The sequence below is a fragment of the Sander lucioperca genome, chromosome 2 (assembly GCF_008315115.2).
Source record: "Sander lucioperca isolate FBNREF2018 chromosome 2, SLUC_FBN_1.2, whole genome shotgun sequence".
NCBI lineage: Eukaryota > Metazoa > Chordata > Actinopteri > Perciformes > Percidae > Sander > Sander lucioperca.
The window spans coordinates 38,776,384-38,791,044 of record NC_050174.1 but is presented as its reverse complement, the minus strand read 5'-3'; the positions used below and the strand labels follow the sequence as shown (position 1 = coordinate 38,791,044).

Here is a 14,661-nt window from a genome sequence, read left to right as displayed (position 1 = left end):
CGGGCACAATGTGGATAGATATGAATACTTACCCCTCCGCACAGAGGAAGTCAGAGATAGGCTTCTTTTAAAATAGCTCACTGTGTTTGCCTTCACTATAGTCTCCTTTTAATGTATTTTTTTTTCCAGTCAGTGTCGTCAGCCTCAAGTTGTGAAGCGTGTCGGGCACGTGGCTATAAATCTATGGTCGGGCAGCAGCAGAAATCAGACGCACTGCTGAGATTGTGTTTCTGACGGTGACTGACTGGAAATGTTCTGCAAAACTATTTTCCTGAGAAATCACTACTGTACTGCAAATTACATATGGAGGTTAACTTTAGGATGGAGGTACTATGATGAGAAGTGATCAGGGCTGCTCAGATTAATATTAAGAATATAGGGCACCTGGGTAGCTCACCTGGTAGAGCACAGACCCATATATAGAGGTTTACTCCTTTGCTGCATGTCATCCCCCCCTCCCCTTTCATGTCTTCAGCTGTCCTATATAAATAAAGGCCTAAAATGCTCTAAAAAAAAATATTAACAACATAAATGTCAAATATGATTTAAAAAGTCAGTTATATAGGAGTCATCACTTTACCATCATCACAAATTTGAGTAACTTGTACTTTACCTCAATATTTCCATTTTGTTACTTTATACTTCTACTCCACTACATCTCAGAGTTTAATATTATACTTTTTATTCCACTACATTTGTGTGACAGATGATAGGTTATCATCCCTCCCTGTCCAGTGAAAACCATGTATCTCCAGATGTGTTGATGTTGAATGTTTGTGATGAACTGAAGGATGAAGTGTTCCTTTATGTGTTGAGCAAATTCTCCTACTTCATAAGCTAAATAAAGTCTTTAAAAGCCTCTTGGATCAGCTGGAAAATGCATCTTCACAAAGCTGAAGACAGGGCTGTTTTTCTGATACCATGAAAAGTTGTAAAACTTTTTAGAAATATGTGCTTCTCAGTGACGCTACAAACATATGATGATCTTATAGAATATGATCCTTAAACATCTACAGCAGTAAAATGCAACACACACATTAATGCAGTAGGAATATTAATCCAGAAATATCAGATATGATAGGAAAACACTGACAGGGAACATTTTACTGCACAATTCATACTTTTACTTTAAATACTTTAAGTACATTTTGTTGATATATACTTTTACTTAAGCTAGGTTTTGAATGCAGGATTTTTATTTAGTACTGGATTAGGAGTAGGATCTGTACTTATACTTCTTCCACCATTGGTAGCCATTTCAAGAAAATATTAAGTATATCAATATTAACAATTTACTTGACTCTGATTGGGTAGTAGGTGTCTTGTTTATCAGGACATCTCAAACACAGTTTCAGTCAAATATTTAACCACCGTTCTACATCAGTGCTCCAGGTATTTTAATGGTGTTAACTATAGCAACAGTACTGAGGCTTCACGCTACACGCTAACACACTAACGTTCACAGTTAACTCTCACTAATGAAATTAAACTAATCAGGTATTAAACTGACTAAAAACACACTTTAAAAACTGGGGCATAAGTGGTCATGGCTTCAGGGTTGGGTTGTGCTTGAACAGAACTAGTTTGTGAAAAGTGTTGTTCGACCACGTCAGGAATTAAAACTGTTTATAGTTGTTCCGCGCGGCCACACTCAAAGGGCAGAGTGAAAAACCTCGCCATCATGGGAAGTATTTTTCAGATATTTGAGCCTTAATTAATTGGAGACCTTCGAGAGCTGAAAGCAAAAAAGGAAGGAGAGAAAGGGAGATGGGGGACGACATGCAGCAAATGTCCTTGGACAACCCTGTCTCCTAAAGAATTACGTTACCATATAAACAAAATTGCATTATCAATTACATTTTCAAGGGAAACTTAATTTCCTGGCTGGGAGAAGATAGCCTTTAGGACTTTCTGCCAGAAAGCCCTTTCTGAATGGTGCACGTGGTGAAATGGTCCCTGTTTTAAACATGTGTCATGGGTCTGGCTAACCACAACATCCCTGAAAAACTGTTTAGAGAGATTGCAGTGGTTCAAAGAGACATAAGAAGGTGTTTCCCCAAGTGCACAGCAGCAAGATTCATAACCGGTTATAGTTCACCACATTGTAAACATTATACATGTGCATTGATGCGTGCATAAGCTCAGCAGGTCAAAAATATACCACTGAAGTCACATTGGAATCAAAAAGCATTCCTCATTTATGTATTTAGAAATAGTTACAAATTAAGAAGTGGTTATCAGTAGTTCTTTGGATTGGAGCTTTTCAGTTCTCAACATGGGGGGACAATGACTCAGTACAAAGTGGGAGGATTGGGACGAGACAAGAAGAAATTAATGGGGACCATTCAGGAAGAAAATGTAATCCTCTACGACACATGTAGCAGTTACTGTGAGTCGGTGTGATGGAGGGGTTTGGAGTTGTACCAACGCCATGATGTTTCAGCTCTGTTCAGGTTAAAGGTTCAGTTAAATCCCCAGCTCTGCCCTCTTTGTAAACTTTGGCGTTACTGCCCGGACCTGGTGCTATTCTTGAGGTGCCCTACATTTTGATTCCTACAGAAATGGCGACTTGCAATGCCAGGAATCTAAGCCTTGAGGGGGCAGGTGGTATATTTGGACATGGTGCTGCATGTTGTCGAGCTCTGCTGTTCTTCACTGAGGAGGCTATATGCTGTACTTCAGCAGCGTGTCAGGCCTGGTGGCACACTCCAGCTGCAATAAGTCTGGGGTTATTTAAATCTGTCAGGACGCATGTAAAACACATTGCCCACAACTGTAATGTACAGTTGCTGGGTAGCGAGAGTTAAGGATTCAGCAACATTTACACAAGTACTTTGTTTTTTGAGGTATTAGTGCTTTCTACTTTGCAATTACTACATCACGTTTTGCATCTTTTATTCATTTATCTGATGATTATTTTTAATTAATTAACATTTTAAGTTTACAAAAAACACACGATATCATAAAGTACTGCTGATTTTGAGTTGGATGACAACTCATTTTAGACCTTATCTAGAAAGCTTTACAGCCTTTACACAGTGAGCTGACCATCAGCCATCATTGGGCCAGAACTGGGATGCTTTTTAACATCTGTGACTGTCCATTGCCTGTAATTTCTGTAGAGGTTTTTGCTGATTGGGATATTGGGAGTTCCCGACGAGTCAGAGACTTAATTAGAAAGGTTAGATTTAAAATGGCTGCAATTTAATCACTTAAAAAAAGACAATGTAACAGTTTACTCAATATATCCACTGTAACTGCAATTCCTGTTTTCTATAATATCTGCTCTTTAAGTAGAGAATCTGAGAGCTTCTTCCTCCACTGACAGCCATGTTTAGTACATGATGTAAGCGTCCAAGCTGACATGAGCTGACAAGATTGGGATGTTAAAAATGACCTACGGGTGACGTGACGTCACTTACTGTTTACACCCAAACGATACACGCTCCTCTGAGAACAACCTTCTGTGGGTCTGATCTGATTCTTCAGGTTACAGGAGCTGGGAGGGCGCTGACTGATGAATGATTTAGTGCGGACGTGCAACATCAGCCAAACACCGTCTCCCCTGGCCTCTTGCAACCCGTCAGTAGAATCTGAACTGATAAGAAGGTCTGGTCAATGCAGCTGTGGGAACTAAGACTATTCTCTGTGGGAAGATGTAAAGACTTGTTCTTCATTGTCTCACTGCTTTTAATCCATCGCACACATTGTTCCACATGTAAAAATCTTAATTTCTTTGATCAATCTGGGGTTTTGAAGACCAAACCAACAGGCTTTGTTGTTAATAAAATCCCCAAAATGAGTTTGATATCATTGTAGTTGTGCCTCTGTCATACAGTATGCAGAGCTTAGAATGTTAAAAAATTTCCACCAGATTAACGTTCTGTTTTAGGGGGTTGCAATGCCTAATTAATTGCCTGAAAATTTAAAAAAAACCTGGCTGTTGAAAGATCAGATTTTTGGCATATCAGAAATTTTGATTGGCTGGTTGGAGTTTAAGCAGTTCCACGATCCGGTTTCCCCAAACAGCTGCTGACGAAACATCCATAGTAAACTTGCTAGCTATAGTATTATTCAGTGTTATTCTTGACTGAAATTCTGCTGTGATATTAACAAAACTTCACTTTGCTGGACAACTGACTATATTGTCAAATTTTTTACAGCCATCTAAGATAAGATGCTTTATTGTCATTGCATGTTAAACACAACAAAATTATTTGGTTTGGCAGCAATCCATTCCACTTAGCAGCATATATAAATATATTTTAAAAAAGTGCTAGTGCTAGTTATTTTGGGAGGGTAGTGGGGGGGTTATGGGTTCAGCAGCCTGTCCATGACTCTGGGAAAAAGCTGTTTCTCAGCCTGTTGGTCCATGTGCGTATGGTTCTGAGCCTGCGTGGAAAGGGGTGTAAACAGGGGGTCCCCGGGGTGTGAGGGGTCTCTGTGAGTCCATATTTGAGTCCAAGTCAGTAATCAGCTTTCTACCCAACTGTATTTTGAGAGCAAAGCTCTGAGTCGTTCCTCTGCCTGAAGTCTTTGTTGTGCACATGTGTACATGTAAAAATGACAAATTACTGGAAAAACCTTAGAAAAGTATGTGAAAACACTGTTTTACTGCCCTAATATGCGTATAACCTGTGCTTTTGAAATGCCTGTCATCGACATACAGTATATAATTGTGCCTATATGTCTTTTTTTTAATTTAGCTGTGAAGAATGATCAGAATGACCTTAGTTTATGGATTAACAGTTATTATTGGTATAAATCAAGCTGAACACTAAAGCTAATTAAATAAAGTCTGGAAAACGAAGAAAGGGGACACTGATCATGTTATGAGAAGACTTATTTGCTCTTATAATTATTTTTAACCACAGAGAGAGGCCTGAGGGCTTCTACACTTTAATCTGCGGGTTTCTTTATTTTCCATTTGTTCCCATCTACCCACAACTCCAGGTGTTGGGGGGGGGGGGGAGGAGTTCCTCACTTTGAACTCCAGATGGGCCTTTTCTTGACTGTGTTCAAACATGCTGGGGCCATCCCACCTGTCTCCCTGGCCTCTCCTTTTTTCCCACAAACCCCCTCCTCCTTTTCCTTTCTCCACCTCCACCACCCCTCCTCCTCCTCTTCCCTCCTAAAACACTGACTGAGCCATTTCTGTCTTTATATCCTCACTCTAACAATTACCCCTCTTCAAAGCTAGGGGATAAGTAACACGGAGAAACAGGATGTGTTCTCATGCATTTACAGGATTGCAGGTAGTTGTAGGTATGTTAGGTAGGTATGCTCTACTGTTACAGTTTTACTGTAATTATGTTGATAACACAGCAGGAAAGAAGCAGGAGTTCTGGCTGGGAACGCAAAGTCTACCGCTGAGAACCATGTTTAAGGCTTCTTAGGAGAGATTACCAGTTGTTGCAAGACACAAGTGGTATTTTTCTTAAGTGCACAGCAGCAAATTTCAATTTTTACTTGGGGTTTGACCAATAAAAGAAAACAGAATTATATTACGGCTGAATCACTTCAAAGCACAACTTGTGCTGATGTTGAATATCTTACACCGGTAAATGTTTCTACTGCTTGTAGGGTAGAAAATCTTCTGAAACAGCGTTCAGACCCTCCAGTTAAATCTGGCGTACATTTATTTTAGGACTAGAAGCTCTTTAAGGCAAAGTGATCCACCATCACACCTCTTCTATGGACATTTTTAATTATTAATTGATCTGGACAACTAGCTAAATAAATAAAATGTTTAAAAAAAAAAAATGTAGTCTTACTTGTAGCATTTTTTTTCATGTAGCTGTGGTCAGAGAGAAGCTTCCATATTATTGGCAACAGATGACATGAACGGCTGACAGTTGATTTAATGAAATAACATCACAATATTGGCAATCTGTAGCAGTGAGGTGGGGAGTTTTAAAGCTTTTTAAAACTTGGTAAATGTTAATTTTCTTTTATTCTGTCCATGTTCTGCATATTCTCATTTTAAAAAAATTATCTAAAAAATATATATTGGCATATATTGACTGTTAACTCTGTCTCAAACTCCACTTTATACACCTCAAACTTATGGCTATTTAAAGTGCAAATGCATAGAAGTATGACGGAGGGCAGGCTTTGGCAGCCTGCGCAGGGGAACAAGGGGACTTCTCGTCTGTCAATGCCTAAAGCCAAACACGACAAATTTTAAACATTAAAATACAGTAATTCGCAAGCCAGGATATGAGGATCCTGCAGCAGGGTTTAAAGAACATCAAAAAATCACATCTCAGAGCAAAACCGTGAATGTTCACCAATCCCCAGCAGAACCGCAGAAACAAAGCTCATCACAAACTTTTTTCTAACTTTGAAATGAGCCAATCGAGAGCAGCGGGAGACAATGGCTCTTCTTTTAACATCCGGGCCTGCTGCCGTGCTGCAACATGTGCTCTCTCTCTTTCTCATCGCCATTATCATCCACAAAGTCAGTATGACGAGGGATGCATTATAGATGAGACACATCTTCTCTGCTACATCTCAGACAACAGAGAATACGCAGCAATCTCTACTGATAATACACACGCCTTTCACCACCTATATCTCTGCACATACACATAGCTTCAACCGTCAGCCATGCTAACCTGGAGATGTCCCCTGTGAATAATACATGAGCAAATACCCATTAGGCTTCACAGACGGACCCAAGATCCTAATTCTATGAGCGGACGGGGAAGAAATCTTAAAAGTGATTCAGCCAGTGATTCTAGAGAGGTAAAATAGGACAAGACAGGGTGGGTGCACCTACCGCATACAGCGATCCCTCGTAGATACAAGCTCCTAGGACGACAGACAGATAAAGGAGGGGGAGAGAAAGACAGACAGCATTAGAGTCCAGTCATGATCACACCTTTCCATATGTCAGGGATTATGTAAATCTGTTTCTGTAAACCCTGTAAAGTCTCATGTCTGTTGTTGCATACTGTCAAAATCTGAAAGTGATCAAGAGGAAAAATGGTGATTAAACAGATTCTGAATACCAGAGGGAGAATAATCCAAGAACAAATATTCAAAATATCCCTTACTTGAAGCGAAGCCATGAAATCACCACACTTTAAAAGGTCTCAGGAATTCAGATTTCACCGTTACATATATTATCTCAAATGCTCTATGAAGAGGTTGTTAAAGTTTGATTTAGTTTGAGTACTTCAATTGAATTGCATTTGGAAATTTGTTCTCTACCCATTTAATAATCCTTGAAATCTGTCCAATCAGCTTCGTTTTCAGCATCTGAACCAAAAGGTCTCCAACTAGGCCGATTCACCTTAGTGTCTTAATTCATACATAATTTCAAAACTTTCAAGTTCAGGTTTGAATGCACTTTTAATGACAAAAATACTGGGCCAACTCTTGTTCTGAAACTGGATGAAATATAACACATGACATGCAGGAGTTCACAAAGTTTAAAGAGCAGGCACATGCAGGGATGTTAACAATAATAATTTCAGCTTTAAAATATCCAAATACCCTGTATGATGGATATAATAAACACAGTTAGCCTATGTGTCTAAATTTGGGTGTGAACTTTCCTTGAAAGCCCGATCAAGAACATCTCCCTCTCAGCTTATCAGTTTCAGCTCAACATTGTCATATTTGGACAAACATTTATCTGCTCAACACCTGAACAAATGAACATCAGCTGAGTCTGCCAACACACAACTGATGCTGATGAAATGCAGCTGAGGCTGGGGCTTAAGCCCTCCACACATGCAGAGATTGAAGACAGAAGAATCGTCTCCTTACACCTATTTTAAGCCAAGAATATGTGCATGCAGGCAAATCATCGGGGTTATCAGACAAGTAAATACTCATTCAATAAGAAGGTTCAACAATGTGTTTCATAATCAACACTGCTAACCTATCAATGCTAACTAGCATTTTGCTAATGCTAGCAGTAATATCTGAGGCAAAATTTTCTCACAAAGCTCCCAGTAATTTATCTTAAAACACTAAATATTAAATGGCTTAATTTTACAATAAGGACGCCAACACCACTAACCCCAACACACACACACACACACACACACACAAATGCAAAAACTAGCTAGCCCTATTTAGCTAACAAATGTCCCTGAAGCTAACTGTCAGTCAGTTAATTTGTGTGTGTGTGTGTGGGGGGGGGGGGGGGGGAGAGAGGCTTACTTTGGTACTCAAAGTTACCCAACATTACCATCATATGTTCAAAGAAACCAGTACCCACACGAGGCTGTTTACATGCTAATCACTAAACGCTTCTCTCCTATCAATACTAACTAGCATTTTGCTAATGCAAGCCAAAATCTCTGAGGCCAATGTTCCTACCAAACTACAGGTAATTTATAAAAAAAAACACCAACATTAAATGATTTTATTTTATAATACAGACACATAAAAAAAGTAGGCCTACAGCAAGATGTAAATATTTACCATAATGGTCCAGGTCCTCAAAACAAGAGCACAGTTGTATTATCATACGAGAGAAGCAAGTCTGTTTATGCTGCTGCTTCAGGCTATCATCTCTTTATCACTAAAGTGCAATGTAAAATATAATCTAGTAGTTTAATCAGTTGTGGGCAGATATACAGATATGAAAGCTGGGAATATGGTTTATAAAAAAAAATAAAATAAACAGATTATAAAGACATACAGATTTTATTAACTCTCTGTTTGACTCTGAGGCCGCAGTTAACACATGTTGGTGGCTTTAAGGGAGTGTGTCATTTTATCAAAGAGTGAGTATGAAGTCAATGTAATCCAGTTTGCAGATTAACAAAAAAAAGATGGATTATATTCAGATTTTGTTTATGCAAGTAGGCCTATGTAAGGAGGGATTCCTGGCACAACTCTGAAAATACTTGGCAGTATAAATAAACAATTTTATTGTGAGACCTAATGTATTTCAGCTTCAGCTTTTGCCCAAACGAGTTGGCCTCACAATAAAGTTATTTTTTATACTACAAGTGTTGCTGGAGAATTTTAATTGATTTACTGGGCAAAACATAGGAGTTATTTTTTTGTACATACTGAAAAGAAATCTTAATTCAACATACTCCACTCTTTTTCAACATTTTTTTTCATGTTTTGGTTGGGATATAGTTTGAAGGGGGCAAAGAACTTCTAGAACTTTCTAAAAATGTATACATTTTGAATGGAGGTTTGGTATATGTTGGAAGATGACGGAGGATTAGGGAAATCTGAGATAAGAAAGGTTGCTCATTATTAATTAATTAATTATTATTTTTAAAGCCCATTTCACAAGATGATTCTTTAACAGAACCTGGAGATATCAAACTCTTTTGATCGAACCTTCAGCTTGTGATAATCGTGGTCTAAGAGAGTTTTATCATGGTGTTGTTCCTCTCAGCCTTGAAAGAAATAGGCATCAGAGAACAACACAAAGACGAGAAAATATGGTGGCCTGCCGCCTGCACATATAATTCATATTTTTATATCATAAAATTAGTAATGAAGCATCCATGGCTACTCGCAGCTTCCATGTAGAAAACCTAACTTTAGCCATTTCACTACAGTCACCCATAACTGCTGTCTTTCTCAGCCTCACAGTCAGGACTCTTTCATACAACACAAACGTTCATTTAATAGGGTTTTCGAATGAGCGCCCTCCACCTGAGAGGACTTTTTCTCGATATTAAGTGGAGATTTAACTGTTTATGATGCTGGGGAAGTACCACCTTGTAGTCAAAGTCAGGTTTATCCTCTTGTTGTTTTTATGTTCCAGAAGGCATTGATTTGATGATTTGCAGGTGGAAAGACCAAACCTCTGTGTTAAAACTGGGATACATTTAGTTGAAAAGTGAATGTTTTTATGTTTTTATGTTGTTGTTGTTGTTGTTGTTGTTGTTGTTGTTGACGCTTGTGTTGTCTTCCATTCAACCATGCACTTGCCGGTTGAAAACTGAAAATCAACACTTTTTCTGATGTTGTAGTCTTTTTTTCTTTTCTTTTTTTAATGTTTTTGGCGCTTTTTTGACGTTTAACGCTTCTTTTCACTACCATGTATAAACACCACTAACACCAACTTATCACCACTAGTTTTATACTTATTTTTGGAATTCATGGTCAATAAACCTCATTTATATAAAATTATACCTAATTCTTGAGTTACAAAAGCAGAAATTATGAATTATTTAGACTAATATTAAAGGAAGGATCATCACAGAAGGGTATATGTCAACGTTCAGTCGGGATACTGTTTAGAAACATTTTCATTACTTTTTCAAATGCTAAAAAATGAAATAAAACACCATAAAATTCAATGAAAGTGGAGATTCAATATTTTGTTGTACTTGCGAAGGCGTTGTGTGGAATCATCCATGTTATTTTTGGGTAATCAAAATTAGGTAGTTAAAAAGAAACCCATATTTCTGATATAGAAATTTTGAAAATGGGTTTTTCTCTGGAATGTATTGCTTTTATTGATAGGACAGATTAAGTCAGGAAAGTGGGAGAGAGAGGTGAATGACATGCAGCAAAGGGCCACAGGTCGGAACCAAACCCGTAGCAGCTGCGACAAGGACTGAGCCTCTGTACATGGGGCGCACACTCAACCAGGTGAGCTAACCAGGCGCCCCATTTTTACGGTTGTTTTTAACTGTTTTTTAGTGATTATATTCAAGCATGAAGGCGAGACGTGCTTTACATTGAAACAGTCATTTAAATGCAACAGTTTTATATCCAAGACATTTAAAAACACCTTATTTAACCCAAATCAATGATTCATGGGATAGAAGAAGTGCAGCCAAACTTCACCAGTTTGTCTTAGTCTACTGTAAAGACGATGCATGCTGGAATACATTCAGTTACTTGCCTCAAAAATACAGGACTCAGGCATTATCAAACAAAATATAATGTCCAAGGTGGGTGAGAGTATAATCTGGTTGGGTCAGGGATAATAATTATGCAGATGCTCACAGCCATATTCAACTGACTGTAAAGGAATCTGAATAGAAAAGCAACATGTGAGGTAAACTTGTCTCAACTCCAAACTTTTGTCTCTCTTCATCTCAGCATCCATCAATCCATTGAGCAGCAGTAAATGTTGATAACATTTCAACTTTATCAACTACTTTGCTCTGGTTGCCAACACCAACATACTCTGTATTCAGCGGAAGGAGGCAAAGGAGTAGCTTTATAAAAGTTTGAATTGTATTGAAGTAATTGCTGCCAAGCTGATTGGATGTATGCCAAGATGACTAAGATAGGATGCTAATGATGAAAGAAAAAGAAAAAAAAAGTCTGACGTTCTGCTGCTGCATGTGAGCAGAGAAACATTCACCTGCCAGATTTTAACATGCAGCCCGACTCTTTCCCGTAGGTACCCAACTGTGATATTGTGAGTTTGATTTGAGAAATGAAGTGAAACCTTGAATGGGTCAGTTCAGTAACAGCTGCTTTGCATTCAGCTTCTGACAGTCTTCTGCATTATAACTCATCTGATGGGAATACTGTAGCTGTGCATGGGCAGACCTTTTAGATGTGATGCAGAGTTATGAATATTTAAATGGCACAGAGGCCAAGAGTGGGATCAGATTCAAAGGCATGTTGAGATATTTAAGAAAGTGAAAATGCACAACAGGTCGACTCAGACAACAAGTTTACTCCACGTTTTTATTTTCTATTCAGATTCATTTAGTTTGTTGAACGTGGCTGTGAGCATCTGCAGAATGTAATGCTTGATAATGTCTGAATACTGTATTTTAAGTATAAGTGAATGTTTTGCAGCATGGGTCCTCCTTACATTAGACTTTCTCAAACTGGCTGTCAAGTTTGGCTGCACTTCTATCCAGTGAAGCATTGGTTTGCTTATTTGCAGGTCCAAAGATGACACGTTTGGTGTTTTAAATGTCTAGCAATTCATAACACTGTTGCTTTTAAGTGACTATAGTCACTTAAAAGCAACAGTGTTGAAATATAATATATACATTGAAATATATATATTTCCATGTAAAGCATGTCTTACAAACAAGTGCAAATATAAATCACTGAAAAACTGTTTAAACAACCATAAAAACTTTCCCCTTTTCAACAAAATTTATCCCAGTTTTAACAATAAAGTTTGGCTGTCTTTTCACCTGCAAGTCACCAAATCAATGCCTTCTGGGAAACAATTTTTGGAACAAGGTGCTGCTTCCCCAGCATCATAAACAGTTAAATCTCCACTTTAAGTTTGCCGAAAGCAGAAGTTTTCTTGAATTAGACTTGTTTCAAACTGACTTTGAAGTTCAACTTCACCTCTGTCTCACTAAGAATTGATTTGCAGGTCAAGAGATGTAAAGACTTCTTGTCAAATTTTGGCTAAATATGTTTTAATACATAGGATACATACAACAGTTGTTTCAACAGCATTGTAATGGTTATATGTCAGTGTCCTAACACCAGGTTGAAATATAGTCCCTGAAATGCTGTTTAAAAAACGTTTGTAACCATAAAAACTTTCACTTTTTAACCATTCAGCCCAGTCTTAACCAGCAAATATCCTAACCAATGCTTTCTGAAAAAATCTGGCCAACCAAGTATGGGTGTTGCTTTCCTAGCATCATTAAACGTTAAATCTCCTCTTAATGATCAATACATCATCCAAGGTGGAGGGTGCTCATTCAGAAATCCTATCAAATGTTTGTGTGATGAAACTTTCAACTACTACTACTTTTCTCTTCTGGGGAAACACTGCAAATCATGAAGCTTCAATAGCATAAATCTCTGCTCTAACCCCTGGTAAACAACAACCTGATCAGGGGGTCCCAAAGCAGGGTCTCGGCCCCCTCCAGGGGTCCTTAAGGAACTTCCAGGGTGTCCTGGGCAACTAGAGGAATAAATTACATTCACTGCAGCCTGGATCAATGGAAACTGTTCTAAATAGAAAAAGTAAACCACAACTTTCCCTCCCCGGCAAGATTCCTATGAGCAGCCTGGACAGATTTATGATTCAGTGCTGAAAAAGTGGCCAATATGGAAGTAAATCTACTCAAATGTAGGTTCTGTGGCTCTAATGTGAATGTACATGGGGGTCCCTGATAAGCCCTGACCTACATAACAACCCCAACAACTGGTTTGGTAAAAAAAAAAAGAAAAAGAGAGACCAAAAATACCAACCATGTATCCCACGGGGGACGGTGAGGAGCCCAGCCAGAGCGCCAACAAATATCCACCATGCACCCATGGTCGCAGCCAAAACGGGCATTAAATCCAAATCCAGTCAGAGGGGAAACGCGCTATGTGTTGGTGTCTGTCACTCTAGCTCGAATCAAAGCAGTTCTCGGTATGCATTATCGATGTCCCGATGTACAAGGAAACAACCAGGAAAAGATCCAGGAACCGGATGAGACGGAGCGCACCGGGTCCGACTCCTGAGCGCTGCGCTCCGGGCTCGAATGCGGCGCAGTCCCAAACCTGGAGAAGTATCCACCTCCTCCTCCTCCTACTCTTTCTCCGCCTGCTCACTGCTCAGCCGGTCGGGCACAAAACTCTGCCAAAAAGAAAAGCACCGGATGCAAGGTGCTTCGTCCTCTCCCCAGCAGCGGCAGCAGAACCCGGGACGCTTTTAAAAGCCGAGACGCATGACGACGAGAGGCGGAGAGGCGAAATGTTGCGCGGTGTTTGAAGTCACTTCTTGCGGTGCGGCGGTCTTCTTGTCCTCCCCGAAACCCCCAACTCTCTCTTCTTCTTCTCCTCCTTTTTTTCTTGTCCGTCTTCCCCTCCTCTCTCCACGAGGACGTCCCACCTCTCCGCTGCTGCACCTCCCTCCTCCACCTCCACCACCCACCTCGCTCATATCATAATCTCAGACTCTGCTCCTTGGGGATTAAAACATGAGGGAGAGAATTATTATTTATTTTTTTCTTCTTTCTTGGAGGGGAATGAATGTAAAAAAAAAAAAAATGTCATCATTTTAATCCAATTTACAGCCCAAAATCTGAGGTTTATAAAAAATTATAAATCACTGATATTTCCCACAGTGTCTAGCTTGATCATAAAAACACAATTTGTCAGCTGTCTTTATAATAGTCATGTTAGGGACCTCTAGTGTGTCTGTGGTAGCCTACTCAATACTCACTTTTATAAATTTGTACGGGGTGTTTATACTGACTTTAACTTCTTTATGGTGTTGTATCCCCTGGTTAGTCTCCTGGAGGGAATGAATGGTGACTTTATCTCACTTAATGACATTTTATCCCTAAAATTACCTTTATATATATATTCTTATTCTGTTCCTACATGTATATCTAAATGCCTAGTGAGTTAATGGTGATGATATTGCACAAGAAAGATGCAAATTATAAGGCAGTGGCTCCAAACCAGGGGTCGGGGCCTCCAAGGGCTATGGTGTTGTAATTATTCTTTTCTCTTTTTTTCTCATATAATACTGAACAGTTTCATTTCATGATTCAAATTAAAACAATATTCAGAAGCAAAAATCACTCTTTGGTTCAACTCCTCATCTAATGTGCAATAGTCTAACAACTTCAATTCCGTTTATGTATACATATAGGGACTTTTTGAAGTGACGTTTCGATATGTTATCTTTTATAAAGTATCACTGGCTTCCCAAAATAATTCATTTTTCATTTATAGTATCTGCATTATGAGTAAAAGTCAAAACTTAGGAGTTTTGGGGGAACTTGAAGAAAA

The 14,661-nt window shown here is 38.9% G+C and overlaps 1 protein-coding gene across 2 annotated transcripts in view; it reads right to left on the bottom strand.

Annotated features, from left to right (window-relative positions):
- fras1 (Fraser extracellular matrix complex subunit 1) overlaps positions 1 to 13,736 on the bottom strand; it is a 270,430-nt gene extending 256,694 nt beyond the window's left edge. Inside the window, exons 1-2 of one of the 2 annotated variants that reach the window (XM_031305293.2) lie at positions 13,126 to 13,736; positions 6,782 to 6,813 (exon numbers count right to left, since the gene is read on the bottom strand). In XM_031305293.2, coding sequence (XP_031161153.1) covers positions 6,782 to 6,813; positions 13,126 to 13,213 — 120 coding nt within the window. In that variant the 5' untranslated portion in view covers positions 13,214 to 13,736. The remainder of the gene's footprint in view (positions 1 to 6,781; positions 6,814 to 13,125) is intronic. The other variant, XM_031305292.2, reaches the window with a different exon arrangement.
- Positions 13,737 to 14,661: the final 925 nt, after the last annotated feature.